Source organism: Nelumbo lutea, chromosome 5, assembly GCF_056320005.1.
Source record: "Nelumbo lutea isolate HS-2025 chromosome 5, American lotus-T2T, whole genome shotgun sequence".
Classification (NCBI taxonomy): Eukaryota; Viridiplantae; Streptophyta; class Magnoliopsida; order Proteales; family Nelumbonaceae; genus Nelumbo; species Nelumbo lutea.
In genome coordinates, this window is record NC_142688.1 from 45,525,600 (window position 1) to 45,546,943 (window position 21,344).

Consider the following 21,344-nt stretch of genomic DNA (forward strand, 5'->3'; position numbering starts at 1 on the left):
TATCTCTAGGTTTAATATTGATATTTAAAATATCTCTAAGTTTCTCCTAAATCCTTAAAATACTAGGATTCCATAATTTTATTTTTGAATTATCCCTAAAGTATTATTATAATTCAATTCTAAAATACCCCAAAATTCCTATATCTTGTGTATAAATTATCCATAAATATATAGTTTTTAGGTAATCGCCTTGGAGCATGGAAAATTTGGGGATTCCCTATCCTCGATGGGGAATGGGTGCCCCGCCCTGAACTCGTCTTGCCATCGGGGACGGGGCGTGTACGAGGCAAGGTATCTTGACTTCGGGTAGGGACAGGGAAGGGGTGCCTTACCCCAAACCTGCCCTGTTGCCATTCCTAAAGTTAGCGTTCCCTATATAGAGCACTCTCTTGGCTCTTGAGACCAAATAACTTACCAACTCGTCCCTTACACTAAGGTACATACTTAAGTAAAAAAGGCACAAAGCATACAAGGAAAGAGATGGAGAACTCAAAGGAATTCTTTGTATTGTTCAAGAGAGGGATACGACACTTGATTGCTTGGTTGAATGCAAATGAGGAAGAGGGTCCCCTTTTATAGGCACTTCCACTTCCTTAAAAGATTGCTCTAGAACTATGTGTATTTGGCATCATTTAGAAGTACCTCTAGAACATTCTACCTTCTACACTCTTCTAGGAGATGTATTTTTCATAAGATACAAGAATACTCTAGAGGAAGTCTAGATTGCTCCTAACCCCTCTATGTTGTTCCACACAAACCCGGATTGTTCCACAAGATTCTAGAGAGTTCCACCAATATGTAGATCCTTTTAGACGCATGAAAAACACTCCAAAACACCTTAGAAACATACAGAATTGGATAGAAACCTCAAGAAATATTTAGAAAACCTCTAACTCAGCAACCCATTGTATCACCCCGTGAGAATAAGTTGGAATGATGTAAGATTCACTAAAATCGAGTCCGAATAACCATGATTTTTCTTTTCTTTTTTTCACTAGGCCCTGCATGATGGAGTGAAACTAGTTCTAGTTAATTACTAATAAGGCAATATCAAAGTCTGTCCGTTCATTAATTGGCGTCATTGGCTATTTATTACCATTCAAATGGTCAAATTTGGGTATTTCGATAATTTTCTCACTTCCATTTCCATTTGGTAGGACACTATAGTCTGTCCGTTAAGGAGTTCACTTATTACTAAAAAGAAAAGGCAATAAGGGCATTTTCAGTTCAGCCACTTCATTTGTTATTATTTTATTATTATTATTTTTTATTGTTAGATTAGAAATAGAAAATGAGCTACACAAAAGTGGGGTAGCACCTCCCCACTGTAGGTTAATTACTACGGTCTGAAATTTCTTCCAAACTCCCCTTTCAGCTCAAGGCTTATAGATGGCATCGGACGCAGCAGCAATAAAAGAAAATTTGACGAGAATTGCCGGTAATAATCCGGTAAGTTTTCATAGTTGTCGGCCTTCCGATTTCAGACCCAACGACCCCATCCCCGTCGAGTTCAGTTTCAACCGCCCTACCACCCCGCTCCCCACAAATTCACTTTTTAGCGAGCCACAAAAAAGAAAGCCTTCCCCGCCCCCCACAACCTCACTTTTTAGCGAGCCACGAAAACGAGAGCCTTCTGAAAGAATTATAGATGTTGGCACATTGAGACGGTCCATCGAAAAACAGCTCCGAGACAGATCTCCATCGTCTTCGAGATGTTGCATCTACAGAATTCCCACCGAACTTCGCAAGCAATAATAACACTTGTTACGTGCCTAGCACAGTCTCAATCGGCCCTTTTCACCATGGCAAAAAGCACCTCCAAGCGATGGAACCACTTAAATTCTGGTATTTGAATCAGCTCCTCCATCGGCAGAAGACTCTTGGTCGAGACGGAACTCTGGGGCAACTCATAAATGCCATAAGGGTGTTGATGGTCGATTCTCGGGATTGTTACCAAGGACCAACTGGTGGTAGTGATGAACATTTCATAGAAATTATGATAGTTGATGGCTGTTTCATTATCGAGTTGTTCCGTAAATTTGATGGAAAAGTAGTTCAACGAGACGACACCGACCCCATATTTAATTTCTCATTCATGATCACCCATCTGACTGGAGATTTACTTTTGCTTGAGAACCAACTTCCTTGGTCTGTTCTCGAGATCTTGTTCGAGCTAACCGTTTCTGAAAAAGAAAGCACTTCCCTTTCTGGTCTTGCCCTCCAATTCTTTGGGAGCATGATGCAAAAGAACCTGTGGCACAGAGTAGTACACTCAAAAACATGCATTTACTTGGCTTCATACGCAACACTTTGATTTCCCAGTTTAAGTTCGAGGAAGGAGCAGATTACAGTGAATGGGATCCAATTCCAAGTGCAACCAGTCTTGTAGACGCTGGAGTGAAGCTAAGGTTGGGCAATGCTGACAACATTTTAAACGTAAAGTTCGACAATGGTATATTGGAAATTCCGCCAGTGTTGATTCAGGAGAGCGCAGAGTCGCTATTTCGAAACCTTATTGCTCTCGAGCAGTGCGACAAATTTTTTACCGATCAAATCATCACATCTTACGCTATACTCCTGGATTACCTCATCAACACCAGCGAGGATGTGGATTTACTCCATCGGAAAAAAATTCTACAAAATGTCTTGGGCGCTCAAGATATTGCTTCTTTCTTCCACAAGCTTTTCAATGATACCTTAATCTGGAATTTCTATTATAAAGGTCTTCCACAAGAAGTATCATATTGTAATTCTTAATAAAAGTTTGCATTTCGAATTTGGACAACAACGAATCTGTACAGGGCCTTTTAAAAACATTGTCATCTAACCAACTAACTGTTTCACTTAGCGTGTCTTTGGCATCGATGCCATTGCTCCAGAAAACGGTGATACATTAGTGTTACATTGGAAAAATCGACGTTTTAGAAAACATTTATTTTTTTGGAACTGTTTTTCATAAAAAACGGTGTTCTAAGTCATGTCTTAGAAATAAAGAAGGTGTGGTTTGGAGCAACTGGAATTTGGTGTTTTCTCATATAGTAGCTCATTGCTATCAATAAGGATTTAATGTGGCAGTGACATGGATTTCCTATGATAGGTATCAGTGCTGAAAAATGACATGGAGCACTGGTACCAAACAGAAAGTGTTGCTGCTGCTCCAGGAAACATACTACTCGACAGCAACATTTCCAAATAGAAAAAAAAAACACCATTTTCTTAGAAAACAGTGATTCTAATCCACAAATCAGCAGTATTGTTTTCTAAGAAAACAGAAAGTGTTGCTGAGAAAACAGTGCTGTATCTGAAGAATTAATGCCAAACATATACTTAATTGATGGCGGCATGCATCAAGCAATGAATCCACTCTTACCCGACGTTTAAATTAACAGAGGTGCTTTAATTTCCAATCACAAAAGAACAAGACAGAACAACTTTAATTCCCTGTTTTGTTAAAAAAGGGATTATAGAGAGTTACCATGCATTTTTCGGGTAGTTGAATTTAAAATATCAGTTTGGAAAGAGTGAAAAATACAAATTTATTTAAGGCAAAACCTTGTATATAGTCTAAACCTTGTATTTGTCTTGTATATATTTGTAATTACACTCTTCCCAAATTGAGCCAAGGGCCTCAACTTTTATTTGTGAGGTGAGGGTGGATTCGAGCCGGGCTAAGCCGAATACTTGGTTATTTGAACTCAGCTCGTTGAAATAGTGTTAGGCACGGGTTTGATTCGAGTTAGAGATTTGAGTTCAAGATCGGCTCAGTTCAAAGCTTACAAGTTAGAATTCGGATGGCTCGAACTTGATTGCAAGCCAAGTTTTTTTTTCTAAAAAATAAAAATTATACATATAAAAATATTTTTCTATTTTACATACAAAAAATTAAGAATTAAAAAACTGTTTACTGTTATACATAAAAAATAAAAATATTATTCTATATAATAAAAATTGTTTATTATATATATTTATATATATATATATATATGTCTATATATAATAAAAAATTATTTATTTATTATACTAGACTCGGTTAAGCTCAAGAACCTCACGAGCAGAGTTTCATTGGACTCAAGCTCGACTCGATTAACAAATGAACTTATATATCAAGCTCGAATTCATTTCAAAGCTCTATTTAAATTCAACTAAACCAGCTTGAATAGTTCGGTTCGTGGCCACCCCTAAGTGTGACATACCTTTACTAAACAATTCATAATAATTGAAAAGAGAAAAAATAAAGAAAAAAATCATGGTAGAGACCCTTCTCTTCCAATCTCCCTCCACTTACACAAAGTAAACTTCTCTCTTTCCCGGTCTAGAGCCTAGCTTACACAGATGACCAGATCAGTGACACCACCAATTTGGAATCTGTTCCTCACACATGCCTCACAGACACATCCCCATGTATCCGAAATATCTCCCATAAATAATAACGTACCTCAGATGTGAGGTACGTTAAGTGAGGAGCAGATCGGGTCTTGACACCACCTACCCATGGATTTTCAGGTTTGATTTTTCTTTTAAAACCTACAAACCTAAGTTTTCTTTATTTCTATATACAGGCATACTCAACTGGAAAACAAGACATTAGTTTGAAACCACTAATCAGCCCAGAATTTTTTTTTTCTCTTTGTTTCTATATATGGGCCAAGGGGTGCTTAGCTCATCAAGGATACCTTTTTTTTATGGCAAAATGAAGAAATCACCAATAAAAGTATACATAATCAGCCCCCTTATCCCAGGTTTAGTGTTGGCCTCTGTCATCTGGGTAACAATCAGGTCGTTCTCAAATAGAGAGAGAGAGAGTAATTCTTTGCTGGTTTAGTGTTGTCCTCTGTTTTCTGGGTGACAATCAGCTCATCACTACGGCAAGAGTATCTTTTTTAAGGTGATAATTATTATTTAATTAAAATCTTGATGCATGGCTACGTTTTTAGTCATAGAATTAGAGGTGCAATTAACAGTTTGCCATCAGGGGTTAGAGAGGGTTTAGGGGGTGGGGATGGGCTACCCCCTCAAAAAAAAAAAAAAAAAAAGAACTGTTTATGAATATATAGGAAGCTACCAAAAAATGACTGTTCATAAGTAGGAAATTATTATCCATGACAAAAGAAAAGGATTATCCAACCTCATGTTCTTGCTTTGGGTTTCATGCACCATTGATGATGTCAGTTGTATTTGGACAGCCGAAAATCTTTTAATTAAAAGGTCCAAACGAAATGCTAATTAAAGATAAGGTCGTTGAAAAAAGAAGCTCTAATAATGCTAGTTTTGGCTTTGGCTTATGTCATTTCATTAAATGTGCATAAATCCCAATGCAAGAACAAGAAATTTGACTTCTAAAAAGCTTACACCACAAGTAATTCTTTTAATATCAGCTTTTCTCTAATATATAAACTTTTTTTCAAAATAATTTTTTTAATTGATCTATCAAACAACCCGCCCTGATGTGTTTGCCATGATCCTAGCAACTATGGTTAAAGTTGTTGGATTGGGGAAGTAAAGTGGTAAGGCATTGATGGCTAAAGGATCCAGTCCATTATCTCTTAGATATCCTTAATATATTTTAAGTATTCTCTTTCCTTTTCCTCCCCAAATCTTTTAATTTATTTTTGACGCAAGCCATTATTGGCGCACTGGGTAAGGAAGTCCACCTGGGGTTAGAATAAAGGAATAGAATAAAGCCATTATTGGCGCACTGGTTCCAATATCAGTAAAACCTTAAGCATACACATATCTAGAATGATATACATAGGCGGCTAAAATTGTTTGATATTGCTACTTTCCAACCCTGAGATTGAAAGGGTCCATTTGTTAGTCAATATCCCTTGACATTTTTTATTTTCTTTATTACTTCTATAAAAATGAAAAAAAAAATGTAGAGATGGATGCAGTTGGATCCTTTTATCAGAAATGTTGCTTAGATTTACATAGTCCCCGGGTTAATAATAAGCTAGATCCAGTTCGTATAGGTCTTCACTGCACGCTTTGTTACCAGCAAGCAGTGCCCCAGAACCGAGGAAAGCATCTTCGGAGTAGTACATTTGTGGCTACATCAGGCGGTTCAATGAATCATGCTTGCAGATACCACGATTAGATCCCGCAGTACAGCTCGCGGCGACAAAGAGAGGAGTAACGCACAAGGAGTTCAAATGGCACATGGTAGCTAGCCAGCCCGCGACCGTGACCGAATTCCTCAAGCTCGCGGACAAGTTCATGAGAACAGATGAAGAAATCAACCAAAGGGCCGAAGGCGGGGTCGAGAAAAGGAAAGAGAATGCGAGCCCTCCAACCCAGGTGACAGAAGAAACCAGCTCGGGAGGCGAAGCCAAGTCAGCCATCCCAAGCTCCCTTAGCAGTTTGAACGGATTACACGCAGTTAAACACAAGGTGGATTGAGATCTTGATGACGATCAAAGATGCCCCATACGTAAAGTGGCCACCTTGCCTAAAGATTAATCCAAACGAGAGAAAAAAAAATCTGTACTGTAGTTTTCATAGAAATCACAATCATAGTACCGAATAGTGTAATAATCTCTGGGACGAGATAGAGGGACTCATCCGTCTCGAATACTTGAGAATTTTTGTACAGCATAATGATAATAATAATAAGGCAGGTCGGCAAGGGGAGCAAGGAGAGGATGCCCCTGAATCCAGCAATAGACCGGCCGAAGCGTTGCAGCGACAACCTCCAGAAGAGAGGCCAATTCGGGGAACTATCCATGTGATAGTGGGAGGTTCGGTGGTAGCAGAGTGTACTTTGGCAGCAGCTCGGACGTCAGTTCACGAGGCAGTCTGAGAAGAACAGCACCCTCCAAAGAGGTCGGAGACAGAAGAACCGATCTTCTTCACGGAAGATGATGCGCGAGGTGTCCACTACCCCCACGATGACGCGCTTGTCATAAAACTAAAGAGCAACAACTTCAAAGTCAGGCACGTAGTTGTGGATTCAGGTGGTTTGGCGGACATCCTCTTCAAGTCAGCATTTGACCAGCTATAGTTGCAGAGAAGCGAGTTGAAGCCCGCAAACACTCCTCTGGTGGGCTTCAGCGGAGAGGAAGTCAGTCCCCTCAAGAAGGTAACAGTACCTGTGGAAGTCGGCACATGGCCTTGCACGGTCAGACTCAACCACGATTTCCTAGTGGTCATGACCCCCTCTTCATACAATGCCATAATAGGGCGACCAATTACGCATATTCTGCGGGCAGTGGTCTCCACCTACTATCTGGCAATGAAGTTCCCCATAGACTTCGGTGTGGGGGTAGCGCGGTGCAACCAGCTTGAGTCCCGCAAGTGTTATGTTGCCGCCCTGAAGGGAAAAACCAAGGCAGCCGATGACCTCGAATTGGAGCGGCCTACGGAGCAGGGTGAGGAATGAGCTTCGTCCACAGAGGAAACGGTCGCGATCCCGACCTCGGCTACAGATCCGGCTCGAATGCTACAGATTGGTGCTTCCATCAAGGAGCCTCTACGAACCAAACTGGTTAGTTTCTTACTTCAAAATTTAGATATTTTTGCATGGTTCGTGGCCGATATGCCCGGTATTGACCCTGGCCTTATAACTCACAAACTTAACACTGACCCTTTAGTCAGACCCATTAGACAGAAGAAACGCAACTTAGCCCCGGAGCGCTAGAGGGCGGTCGACGAGGAGGTCGAAAAGCTCCTCGTAGCGGACTTCATAAGGGAAGCTCATTACCCGAGCTGGGTAGCCAACCCAGTACTGGTGAAAAAGGCAAACGGCAAGTGGCGCATGTGCATCGACTACACCGACCTGAACCGAGCTTGCCCAAAAGACCGTTTCCCCCTCCCCAAAATTGACTGCCTAGTGGACGCGACCTCAAGGCATGAGTTGCTAAGCTTCTTGGACGCCTACTCAGGTTACAACCAAATCAGGATGGACCAGTTTGATGAGGAAAAAACCAGCTTCATAACCGAGTTCGGCCTGTACTGCTACAAGGTCATGCCCTTCGGACTGAAGAATGCTTGGGCAACCTTCCAAAGACTTGTAAATAAGCTGTTTCGGCCCTTAATTGGCACGAAAATAGAATGTTATGTAGACGACATGGTCGTCAAGACGCAATTCTCACAGGAATTAATACAAGACTTATATTATGTTTTCCAAATTCTGCGTCAATTTAGCATGAAACTAAATCCCAACAAATGTGTCTTCGGTGTCTCCTCGGGTAAGTTCCTAGGGTACATTGTCAACCGGCACGGTATTGAGGCCAGACCGGACAAGATAAAGGCCATCCTAGATATGAGACCACCCCGAAAAGTAAAAGAGGTTCAGAGGCTAAACGGCTGCATAGCCACTCTGAGCCGCTTCATGTCCAAATCGGCAGACCATTGTCTGCCTTTCTTTAAGGCAATTAAAGGCAAAGGGTTCGAATGGACCCGAGATTGCCAGCTCACATTTGATGAGCTAAAGACCTACCTCGCTAATGTGCCAACCTTAGCCAGGCCCGAGGAGGGTGAGGTCTTAGAACTGTACCTCTCAGCAAGCGACGAGGTGGTCTGTTCGGTACTAATAAAAGAAGTAGATCGGGTCCAGTGGTCCGTCTACTATATTAGTAAAATTCTATAGGGAGCAAAGGCGAGATACCCGTAGATAGAAAAACTAGCATACGCACTGGTAATTGCATCTCAAAAACTCCGCCCATATTTCTAAGCTCACACCATCATCGTCTTGACTGACAAGCCTCTGAGGCAAGTCTTACTAAAGCCTGAGGTTTTCGGTCGGCTGACGAAGTGGGCCATCGAGCTCAGCGAGTACGACCTCTAGTATAAGCCACGAACTGCTATTAAGGCCCAAGCCTTAGCAGATTTTATCACCGAGTGCACGTTCAGCCTCGAAGCCCCCGGGCCGATTGAGCCCAAGATCCTCAGTTCGGGTGAGCCCGGAGCTCCCAAGCCAATAGAGTCTGAATCCCGTGAAGTAGCAGCTAGTGTGACATCTCTCCTGGTTAGGCCAAATGTGAACTGGGATGAGGAGCCCTGGATCCTTCACATAGATGGCTCCACGAACCAGCAGGGTAGCGGGGCTGGAATAGTCATACGTGGCTCGGGTGGCACGAAATTGGAATATGCACTACGCTTTGAGTTCGCAGCATCCGACAATGAGGCAGAGTACGGGGCACTGATAGCTGGGCTAAACCTAGCGCAAAAGGTAAGAGCAAAGCACATAGTTATCTGCAGTGATTCCCAGCTCGTGATTAACCAGGTTACAAGCAAATACGAAGCACGCGAGCTCTCTATGATCGCATACTTGGCGAAAGTAAAAGAGGCTCTGCTCAACTTCCAGTCACACTTCATCAAGCAAATCCCGAGGTCAGAGAACACTGAGGCCGACACCTTGTCCCGATTAGCCAGCACAAGTCACAACACCATGAGAACCGTGTACATAGAAGACTTACCTCGACCTAGCATTCTCGGTGGGGCAGAGGAGGTCGCTCCCGTCCTTGAAGCTGAGCTGAGCTGGATCGACCCACTCGCGAGCTTCTTGCTAGATGGAACCCTCCCTGCGGACCGCAATGCAGCCAAGAGGGTGCAGTGCCAGGCAACCAAATACGTCATAATAGATGAACGGTTGCACCGACGGTCCTACACGCTCCCCTACCTGCGTTTCTTGCGACCTATCGAAGCCGAGCTTGTACTCCGCGACACTCATTTAGGACTGTGCGGCGGACACCTGGGGGGCAGAGCACTCGCCCAAAAGGCACTGCGACAAGGATACTACTGGCCAACGATGAAGGCAGAAGCTGTCGAGCTCGTCAAAAAATGTGACAAGTGTCAAAAGCATGCCAATATCCACCATCAACCCACTACTGACCTCAAATACTTTACCAGTCCATGGCCCTTTGCACAATGGGGCATCAACCTCCTAGGGCCATTCCCGCCAGGAACAGGTGGGAGAAAGTTCCTAGTGGTGGCAGTAGATTACTTCACAAAGTGGATAGAAGCTGAACCTCTGGCAACAGTTACAGCCCGAAACATACAGAACTTCTTTTGGAAGAACATAGTATGTCGCTTTGGGCTACCTCGGGTACTGATCTTCGACAATAGCAAGCAGTTTGAGGATATCAAGTTCCAAGAATGGTGTCAAAATATGAGAATTCGTCAGAACTTCACATCGGTCGCACACCCGCAGGCAAACGGTCAGACAAAAGTAATGAACAGGGCCATCCTCCGCGGACTTAAGGCACGACTAGACCGAGCTAAAGGGTTGTGGGCGGACAAGCTACCAAAGTGTTCTATGGGCTCACCAAACTACAGAAAAGACTGCTACGGGAGAAACCCCCTTTAACCTCACCTACGACACTGAAGCAGTAATTCTGGCGGAAATTGAAATACCTACACTGCGACTAGAAACATATGACGATTAGACAAACGGAGACGAGTTACGTACCAACCTCGACCTACTGGATGAGGTAAGAGACCTCGCGCACATCCGAACAGCAGCCTACCATCAAAAAGTAGCTCAGTACTACAATGCTAGAGTAAAGAAGCAGAGCTTCCGCATCGGCGACTTGGTCATTCGTAAGATCATGGTACCTGAACCCGGCGTAGGCAAACTTGGACCAAATTGGGAAGGGCCCTACAGAGTAAAGAGAGCGCTCGGGGGGGGGGGCATACGAGCTCAAAACCTTAGAGGACAAACAAGTACCCAGAGCGTGGAACATCATCAACTTAAGGCGATACTACCTATAGACCACCAAGCGAAGTGGACAAAATCGCTACTAGAGCCCAAGGGCTAGGATGCCGAGCTAACGAAGGAATCTCGGCATAGGCAAGCAAAGAAAAGTCAACCAAAGGCTCAGCCGAAGCGGAGACTATTAAAATAGGTCGTGTGAGTGCAGTAACCCGGGCAAGAAACAGATCGGGCATATGATCAGTTCAGCAAATACGGTTAGTTCGGAGAAAGAACAACCAACACTTAACCAAAAGAAAAGACATTCCATTTCAAAATAAGGGAGTGTACATTCAAAAAAAATTATATTTCATAGGCCCGGAGCTACTTATTCATTATCAGAAGGCACTTCAATGATACCCGAAGGTCCTGCCTCGCCCTCGGAATTTGGCTCACCATCAGTAGCGTTGGCCATCTCCTGAGTTATGCGCAAAGTGGATATGGCATTGATATCGAGCTCGGGGTACGTGTTCCGGATCATCCATCGACTCAGTTTAAAACCCCTTTGTACGAATCTACCATCAGGTCATCAAAGCGCGGTGAGGTGATGTACTCATCGATGACTTTCTTCTTGGCATCTTCGATGCCTTGAGAAAGGATCTGCATCCTCTTCCTAATATCCTCCTGAAGGTATTCAACCTGATGCTGCGGATCCAGCCTCAGGTCTGCCATGTGCTTCACAACAACCCCCATGGCCTTGGCATCTCTTTGAGACCTCGCCTGCCTGGCCATAGCAGCGCAAGCAGCCTCCTTAGCAGCGCGAGCAGTTGCCTCAGCAACTCGGGAAGTCACCTCGATAGCACAAAAAGCCTCTTCGACAGCTCGCACCTGCCTCGAGCTCCTCTCCACTTGGGCCGCCAAGGCATGGATAGAAGAGTTCACTTACCAAAAGGAAAGAACAAGTGATTAAGAGAATGACAGTAAGAGGGATAAAAGCAAAAAAGCCCGACAAGAAATCTGATTCACCACCATAGCATGAGTGGCAACACGACAGGCGACCTGGTTCAAAGGAAGACCGGTCCACGTCGCAACCTCCTCGGGGAAGGTAGCCTTCCTACTCTTCTGAAGAGCGTAGTTCGATGACAACCGCTCCTGAATTCCCCTTGGGCTCCCAAGCTTGAGGGCCCAGGTCGCGTATAAGCGGACCCAGAATAAGCGGGAGCACCAGAATAAGTGGGAGCACTAGAGTAGGCGGGAGCCCCCGTGTGAGTAGTCTCGGCATAAGGGGCCCCTACCGCTTCTTGCATTGGAGGAGCCACCTTGGACTCCTTGGGCGGATCCTCTGACGGGTAATCTGGTACTTGAGGCTCCGCATCTTGGGGCAGCTCGGCACGAGTTCGCTTGGTGACTCGCTTCCTCCTCTTCATGCCTTGAAATAGGTACCCACTGCGAGTCCTTTCTGAGTCCATCACACCTGCAAAAAAGAGTTCAACATCAGAAAAATTGAAAGAACAAAGTAAAACAAGAAACTTCTGAGCAAGGAACCTACCCGAACTTAGGCCGGCCGCAATGAGCTTGGCCTTCGTCAGATACTGATGGCATTTTAGCCCTAGCCGTGCCCATTGCCAGAGGCCCTTCACCATCTCTTTATCAAGCGTAACACCAGAGTCAGGGGCGGCCATCCCCCACCCAGTCTGAAATGGCCACCCTAGTACACTTCGCACCCCGAAGTAGTCCCGCTTCCATGCTAGGACCTTGTTGGGAAGTTCATGTAAGAGCTTAAAACTGAAGGGATGAGAGATCCATCCCATGGACGTCCAAAGATTGCGGAATAAGGGGGCGAATTTCAAAAATTTTTCTCTCCCTTCAACTGGGAATCACATTCCCTATTTAGAAAATCATATTTTCAAGGATCATTCTTGAACCTTAAACTGAACCAGATCTGAACCAAAAGGAATAGGAGAGAATTATACCTGATACGGAGAAGTAATATCTCCCAACGAAGGTGTTCACACCCAAGGAAGGATCCAAAGACTGCTCCCACTGAAGATGGCGCAGTGCAGGATGGAGCAGAATCAGCAGTGTTCTTCCCCAAGAACTCTGTCCTTCGCAAGAATCAGTAGAATGGTACGTGAGCACAGCTTCCTTTCAATCATTTCTCAAAGAACTGATGTCAAGATCCAATCTTGACTTCTTCCACAACTAGAGATCGAACTGGCAAACAGGGCGGTAAGAACAGGGAGGCGGCAAGAGAGTATTCGCAAGGTGCAGAATTCTCTCTTCTTGATTTTCAACACTAAAGAGGATCTGAAAAATTGTGTTAAAGGCTGCCGCCCCCTCCTTCCTTAACTTAAAAGATTAGCTCCTAATCCCATTAGGAGCTACTTATCCAAATCATATTTGGATCAGCCTTCTCTTCTAGTGATAAGGATAAACCCTTATCTTATCTACAGATTAGATTAGCTTTCTCCTAATCCCATTAGGAGGTTTCTAGATCTGAATCACATTCAGATCTGGACTCTTTGAGTGGATAGGATTAAGACCCTATCCTATCTACTAATCCATCTCAGAATTCGCTCCTTTAATTAACTAAATAAATAGCCCAGTTCGAAATGGGCTTTAGGCCCATTAAGCTTATGTGCTCACTTAACCTTCCTAACTACTGCACAGCTGGGCTTCCTTGTATGGCGTGGGACCCAAGCATTGATCTACACATCAACCACATGGGTTCGGCCCAGCCTTTGTTACAAGGCCTTGTCGAATACACTGTTAAAGACAGTGCACCCCCTGAAACCCATCGAATGGGCTCTATGGGCCCAACACTTACCCTAAGTGGTCCCTGGGCCAAGCCACCTTGTAACACCCAGGGACTGTGGGCAGATGCAAGATTAGCCCATCAGGTATTATCCTTAATGGTCTTACACTTAACCTCTCAGCCCTTAATGATCATACACTACCCGACAAGAGAGGACCTCTCCCTCGGCTGCAAGGAACAGTGTTGCACTCTCCACTTATATGGATCCCGGGAATTAAAACATTTTTGCAAACATTTTAGAAACCATAATATATATACTTTTATATCTCATATAAAATATACTTTGCAAAACAAATCTCAACGGTTGAAATCGGCTGCCGACAGTCTTGGTTTCCAATAGTGAGAGTGCATCCCCGATCATTACCTTTGTCCGACAAAGGGGCTGATCCTGTCACTATGATCACCCACTCAGATGAATTCTCGGATTGTCCCAACATACCCAGGTTTTGACCCTCGCTAAGGATCTCACTGATTGGTACATCAAAGACAGCCTGATCCGACACCTAGTGCAGTATCATAATCGAGTCTAGGGGTCGGGTGTAACTTTCTAGTTTTGCCCATCAATCTCCAAGGTCCAGGGCAATATTGGAAATCTGGTCCAGTTCAAAGATTCAATTAATCCCACACTGTATGTGCCTAGGGTCTCACCCTGGTACCTGAGACAAGCCACCCTAACTGACTTGGTGGCACCACAGTGTCAGCCTTGTGAGATAGGTCTCCCCAGACCGACCCACTGGCTGTGAACAATCTAAACTAACACGAGTCTCAATAAGTGTCTAGTTTAAGGGTATTACATAGAAACATACCAAGGGAACATGAATCAAATATGCACTTTTATTCATTTACAATAAACTCATAAAGTACATCATTCTGATTGAAGCTAAGGGCATACAAAACTGTCTAACAAAAACCCGGGCGAGGAGACAGGTAATACGCCCGCCTACACCCGGGAAGGGGACCCGCTTGCTTCTTAAGCATTAAAATAGAGGAGAATATCTCCAAGTCTAAAGGAAAGCCCTGTTCGGAAAATAGGGAGATTGTCCCCACCAAATTACGAATGGAGTTCGGGTGAAGCTGGTCGACAGTAACGCCGAAGTGGTTCATAACCTCGACAAGAAGGGGGTGGAAAGGCAGTCGTAATGCCGCAACGAGCTGCTCCCGGAATATCATGATCTCTTCAGGACCGTGTTCCCAAGGAAAGCTACCAGAAGGTATGAAGTAGGCGTACTCCCCAGGCAAGTTGTAATAGGTAATAAGGGATTGGAGCTCTTCAGGCATCAAGGTCGAGGGACCAAACTTGTCTAACATCTGATCCCAATGGACGCCAAACTGCCCGAGGCAGCTCGGCTTATGGGCTCAAACTCTTCCTCAAGTTCTACCTCAGGTTCGCTATGGCCATTGGGGGATGCAACTAGGTTCGTAGAACCTGCATCAGACCCACTTGAAGAACCATCTGAGCTATCCGAGCTAGACATCGAGGAGAAAAGATGGATTCTAGGAAAGTACTCACCTAGAAAAAGGCTTGAACAGACTACGGGAACTGGAATGAGCAAAAAACCTTGAAGGCGAACTAAAAGCCTGGACGCGAGCTGAAACTTGGACGCGAGCTCAAGAAGCAAAGCACAGAAGTGACAAAGTGACTGGGGTCCCTCGCTATTTATACCCACAGTAACCGAGAACCAACAGTGCAGAACAAAGCCAATCCGGCATGCCCGCAGTCGCGCTGACCGTACGTCCCCTGAGGCCGAGATGTGATTGGCACACGTCTTTTTGAAATTGAAAAATGCCGGCACACGTTTTCTGAAACTGACAGAATGACAGCGCACGCCTTTCTAAGACTGATAGACCGCCAGTGCACTTCTCCTCGCATTACAAACGGTAGCGACGCATTTTTTCAAATTTGAAAGACCCGCTGTCACGTCTCCTAGTGGCGCGCTTTTTTGAAATTTGAAATAAGCGCACGCCGCCATGTTTGTCAGCATTTGCAGGGAGGTCAGCACGTTTCCCGCCTTTTGGGCACTCGAGAAACCCAAAGAACCCTGACAACGCACCTTGCGCTATCAAAATTCAAAGTACGGGACAAATCCACCTACCACCTCGCGAACTCCCCGCGCCAGTGCAAGACCCTTAGCACGAGGAGTAGGGGGCAATTGATGAAGGAATATTTGGCCCGACCTCGTCATTACGCAACACGTGGCAAAGGCAACATCTTGGTACAACAGCTCGCCCAAGGCCCAGACTCCCTACCAGCAGTCCGAACTCCCTATTAGGAGCCCGAACTCCGTACAAGGAGCCCGAACTCTCTCTTAGGCCCCGAGCCTCATGCAAGGCAACAATCCAAATTGGCCCACCCCACGACAGCCCGTACCTCGCCTAATACTGAGATAGTCCGTACCCAGGGGCGGCACACCTGACTGACCTGGGATCTGACGCTTGACAGCTGCACTCAAATGGCCACCTGCCACCACCACCGGCTACCGTCATCTCTAGTTGCAGATACGGCTCCGACAAAAAGAGCAGTGGCGGTTCTATCCCAGCAGAGGTGATGACACCCGAACTGACAAGAGCGCAGAGATAATCATTCCCGACCTGACAGAAGCCTCGAAGTGAGTGCGCGAAGTGGTTATAAAAGGCTCCCTACCCCCCAAGAACAAGGTATATGAACTTTGCGCCATCTGGTTTTATCTTGCCTTTGAGAGAATACTAACTTGAGCTTCAGAGCAATCTCACTGGGTTCTCCTCGGAGTTCCCTCATCTTCTCTGTTTTAGACTCCCTATTGCTCTAGTCAGAGGCAAGGTCATTGACAGCTAAGACCAACCGGATTGCGCACCATCAATAATAATTGAAAAGAGAAAAAAAAAAAAAAATCATGGTAGAGACCCTTCTCTTCCAATCTCCCTCCACTTACACAAAGTAAACTTCTCTTTCTCTTCCAATCTCCCTCCACTTACACAAATTAAACTTCTCTCTTTCCCGGTCTAGAGCCTAGCTTACACAGGTGACCAGATCAGTGACACCACCAATTTGGAATCTGTTCCTCACACATGCCTCACAGGTACATCCCCATGTATCCGAAACATCTCCATAAATAATAACATACCTCAGATGTGAGGTACGTTAAGTGAGGAGCAGATCGGGTCTTGACACCACCTACCCATGGATTTTCAGGTTTGATTTTTCTTTTAAAACCTACAAACCTAAGTTTTCTTTATTTCTATATACAGGCATACTCAACTGGTAAACAAGACATTAGTTTGAAACCACTAATCAGCCCAGAATTTTTTTTCTCTTTGTTTTTATATATGGGCCAAGGGGTGCTTAGCTCATCAAGGATACCTTTTTTTATGGCAAAATGAAGAAATCACCAATAAAAGTATACATAATCAGCCCCCTTATCCCAGGTTTAGTGTTGGCCTCTGTCATCTGGGTAACAATCAGGTCGTTCTCAAATAGAGAGAGAGAGAGTAATTCTTTGCTGGTTTAGTGTTGTCCTCTGTTTTCTGGGTGACAATCAGCTCATCACTACGGCAAGAGTATCTTTTTTAAGGTGATAATTATCATTTAATTAAAATCTTGATGCATGGCTACGTTCTTAGTCATAGAATTAGAGATACAATTAACAGTTTGCCATCAGGGGTTAGAGAGGGTTTAGGGGGTGGGGGATGGGCTACCCTCCTCAGAAAAGAAAAAAAACTGTTTATGAATATATAAGAAGCTACCAAAAAATGACTGTTCATAAGTAGGAAATTATTATCCGTGACAAAAGAAGAGGATTATCCAACCTCATGTTCTTGCTTCGGGTTTCATGCACCATCGATGATGTCAGTTGTATTTGGACAGCCGAAAATCTTTTAATTAAAAGGTCCATATGAAATGCTAATTAAAGATAAGATCGTTGAAAAAAGAAGTTCTAATAATGCTGGTTCTGGCTTTGGCTTATGTCATTTCATTAACTGTGCATAAATCCCAATACAAGAACAAGAAATTTGACTTCTAAGAAGCTTACACCACAAGTAATTCTTTTAATATCAGCTTTTCTCTAATATATAAACTTTTTTTCAAAATAATTTTTTAATTAATCTATCAATCAACCCGCCCTGATGTGTTTGCCATGATCCTAGCAACTATGGTTAAAGTTGTTGGATTGAGGAAGTAAAGTGGTAAAGCATTGATGGCTAAAGGATTCAGTCCATTATCTCTTAGATATCCTTAATATATTTTAAGTATTCTCTTTCCTTTTCCTCCCCAAATCTTTTAATTTATTTTTGACGCCAAAGAAGCCATTATTGGCGCACTGGGTAAGGAAGTCCACCTGGGGTTAGAATAAAGGAATAGATGTCAATATCACAACAGCCTGATTGAGAAAATGATAACCTAAGTGGTTCCAATATCAGTAAAACCCTAAGCATACACATATATAGAATGATATACATAGGCGGCTAAAATTGTTTGATATTGCTACTTTCCAACACTGAGATTGAAAGGGTCCATTTGTTAGTCAATATCCCTTGACCTTTTTGATTTTCTTTATTACTTCTATAAAGATGAAAAAAAAAAATTAAATGTGGAGATGGATGCAGTTGGATCCTTTTATCAGAAATGCTGCTTAGATTCAAATAGCTTATTACAAACTCCATAACCAATATAGCGTTAGTCCCAAACTATGTTGCTGTTGCTTTGTTCTCTAGTATTTCCTCCCTTGATCCTAGTTCTTTTACCTAAAATCCATGCAAGTACAAGAAATGGGGTTCTTCCACCTGGTCCCCCAAGGTTACCCATAATTGGAAACTTGCACCAACTCAGCATTTCCACTCTTCATTGCACCCTGCAACAACTATCAAGAAGATATGGTCCGCTGGTGTATTTGCAGCTGGGTGGAGTACCAGCAGTGGTGGTTTCTTCAGCAGAAATGGCCAAGGAGATCTTAAAAACTCTTGACCTTGAGTCCTCTGGTAGGCCTTTTCATGCTAATGTGTACAAAGTAACTTACAAGCAATCAGACATGGTTTTTTCATCCTATGGTAAGTACTGGAGAGAGATAAGGAAGATTTGCATTATTGCTCTCTTCTGCACCAAGAGCGTGCAATCCTTTTGGTTCATAAGGGAGGATGAGATTTCCATATTGCTTAAGTCAATTTCCAAATTTGCTTCTGCTTCAAATTCAGTTAATCTGAGTGAAATGATATTTTCTACTGCAAACAACATAATTTGTAGGATTGCTTTCGGTAAGAGTTTTCCTCATGAATCAAGTGAAGGAAGTGCTTTCTATGAAATGCTCGATGAGCGTCATGCTTTGGCAGGTAGATTTGCCTTTGCTAATTATTTTCCATCTGTGGGTTGGATGCTGGATGCTCTGACTGGATTAAATGCAAAGCTTGAGAGAGACTTCCAACGATTTGACTCATTCCACAAACAAATCATCGAAGATCACCTTGATCCCAAGAGGACAAAGCCTGAGAAAGAAGATATTGTCGATACTCTGCTTCGGATGCAAAAGGATAAAACAAGCACAATTGACTTCACTCTAGACACTATCAAGGCAATTCTCATGGTAATTTTCTTTTTTCACAGTCCAAAATTTTTATATTTGGCTACTTTTGCGCCTAGATCTATCAGGATAAGTAGCTAATTAATTATCATTGACGGGGGGAATTTGCATTTGTAACTGTTTTGACTCACCTACAGGAGCTACGCAAATCAGTTTGGAAGTTTGGGACAAAACCATAACTTGCAAAAGTTTCATGGACATCATATATAGTTTATTTTTTCTTAGAAACCTCGATCTCTGGTAGACTTTGAAATAGCCAAATTTCAATAATTTAAAGACTCCTGACATTGAAAGCTATTTAGGAATATCAGAGCAAGTTTTGCAGCAGATCACCTACCAAAGTGATACAGTGACTTGAAATCCTAGTCAGTGGAAGCTTAATTAGATGTAGGGGTCGATTAGAGCTGAGCCGAGCGGAACAGTACAAGGGTTGAGCTTGGTTCGCCAAGGTTGTATAATGCTTGAGTTTGATTCAAGCTACAATCTTGAGCTCGAGTTTGATTTGAGAAAAATTGTTTTATAAAAATAAAAAATTATATATAAAAATATTTTTATTTGATATTTTGAAAATTAAGAATTATTCTCTCTCTCTCTCTCTATATATATATATATATTCGAGCTTGACTCGTTTATTAATCAAGCCTGTAAATTGAGTTCGAGGTCGGCTCAAAGCTCTGTTGAAACCAAGTCGAGCTCGAATAGCTTGTGAAAAGCTCAACTTGTGTCCACCACTAATTAGATGGCATCCTAAAAGAGCTCTACATTGTCTGTGATTTGTTATGGTATGTGAAGTTTAGGCGAGTATCCTTTGCTTTAGAAGTTTATCCTCTGTTTGTTTGTAGGGCAAATCTGAACTAGATACAAATTTAACTCCCAGTTCAGTTTTGCATCTATTTGCTTGTGAATTGTGACTATGATTGGCATATGTACATAGTGCAAAGTTTTTACTTTTATACTTGTTGGCTGTGCAAATTCTGCATCTAAAAAACTGATGCAAAATTTGCATAATCTTCTCTCTCTCACACAAAGTGGCGGGGATCACATTATTTAACTTCCAATTTTACTTTTCACAAACAAATAAGGCAAAGTCAAATCCGAAAAAAATAAAACAAGTAAACCAGAATTTGCACTCAGCCCATTTGCATTCCCCTTCATTTAGCAAGTGCAAATGACTTACCCACTGCAAATAAACAGAGCCTAGGTTAGTTGTCACATGGCAAAAAAAGAAAAAAAACTTTGCTTGTGAAGTTTTGAAGCTTAAAGAACCATTGATATAGCAAGGAGAAAAACCAAATAGAATATAAGTTTTATGAATTAGGAAACCTAAGCATTTAATTCAATGCAGGATATTTTGATTGCTGGAGCAGACACTACTACAGCAACCTTGGTCTGGGCGATGACACTACTAGCTAAGAATCCTACAGTGATGAAGAAAGCACAGAGCGAAGTAAGAAGCCTCATAGGAAATAAAGGAAAGATAACAGAGGACGATCTTCACCAATTCCATTACCTCAAGTGTGTCATAAAAGAGACGCTAAGATTACAACCTCCAGCTCCATTATTGGTTCCACGAGAAACTATGCAACACTGTACAATTGATGGGTACAACATTTCTTCTAAGACAGTAGTCATGGTGAATGCATGGGCTATAGGAAGAGATCCCCAATATTGGGAGAACCCAGAAGAATTCATACCAGAAAAGGTTCACCAAAAGCTCTATCGATTTCAGAGGACAACACTTCGACTTTATACCATTTGGGTCCGGTCGAAGAATTTGTCCAGGAATGCAACTTGGAGTGGTGATTGTGGAGCTTATACTTGCAAATCTTCTCTATTCATTTAACTGGGAACTGCCTGAGGGGATCAAGGAAGAAGATATTGACATGGAGGCGTTATTTGCTATTACAATGCACAAGAAAATTAATCTTCACCTTGTGGCAACAAAGTGTAATGATCACCACTAGTGATCATTCATTAGTTGTTGTTTATGATGGTGCTGCAGATCCATACATGGATGTATGATCTCTATCACAATAATGAAACAGAAAGTAAAGGTATTCAAGAATCAATATATGGAGCCCATATGTAGGATGAGTACATTAGTCCACTCCCATTTGACTGCAATTGGTGTTTTATGTAATAACTAAAAAAAGAGAGACTTGATGAGTACATTAGTGAGGGCATAACATATGTAATAATAATAATAATAATATTATTATTATTATTATTATTATTATTATTATTATTAATATTAATAATAATCAAATGAAGTTTATTAGAGGTATGTCTTAGATCTATTGTTCTTGCCTTGAGATTCATGCATCGATCATTTGATGGATCTTTAAGTGGAGAT

At 42.8% G+C, this 21,344-nt stretch overlaps 2 protein-coding genes across 2 annotated transcripts; both read left to right on the plus strand.

Moving 5' to 3' along the window:
* The first annotated feature begins 226 nt into the window (after positions 1 to 226).
* Positions 227 to 3,196, plus strand: LOC148852119 (UPF0481 protein At3g47200-like). The gene is made up of 4 exons (XM_088945733.1): positions 227 to 291; positions 1,684 to 2,293; positions 2,335 to 2,736; positions 3,098 to 3,196. Exons 1-4 carry the CDS (start codon positions 227 to 229, stop codon positions 3,194 to 3,196), a joined length of 1,176 nt encoding a protein of 391 aa, XP_088801859.1.
* Positions 3,197 to 17,981: 14,785 nt separating this feature from the next.
* LOC148852120 (cytochrome P450 71AP13-like) lies at positions 17,982 to 21,113 on the plus strand. Its single transcript, XM_088946440.1, is given in 3 exon segments — positions 17,982 to 18,994; positions 20,337 to 20,690; positions 20,692 to 21,113. Coding segments are annotated over 3 exon segments (1,506 nt in total). The 5' UTR covers positions 17,982 to 18,106; the 3' UTR covers positions 20,956 to 21,113.
* The last annotated feature ends 231 nt before the right edge of the window (positions 21,114 to 21,344 follow it).

Bases quoted from the DNA above. Each gene is read 5' to 3' on its own strand.
- LOC148852119 (XM_088945733.1), top strand. From the start codon at position 227: ATGGGGAATGGGTGCCCCGCCCTGAACTCGTCTTGCCATCGGGGACGG. The intron at 292-1,683 runs GTATCTTGACTT...ATCGAAAAACAG, and splicing joins CGGGGCGTGTACGAGGCAAG to CTCCGAGACAGATCTCCATC. The intron at 2,294-2,334 runs GCTTCATACGCA...TTTAAGTTCGAG, and splicing joins CAAAAACATGCATTTACTTG to GAAGGAGCAGATTACAGTGA.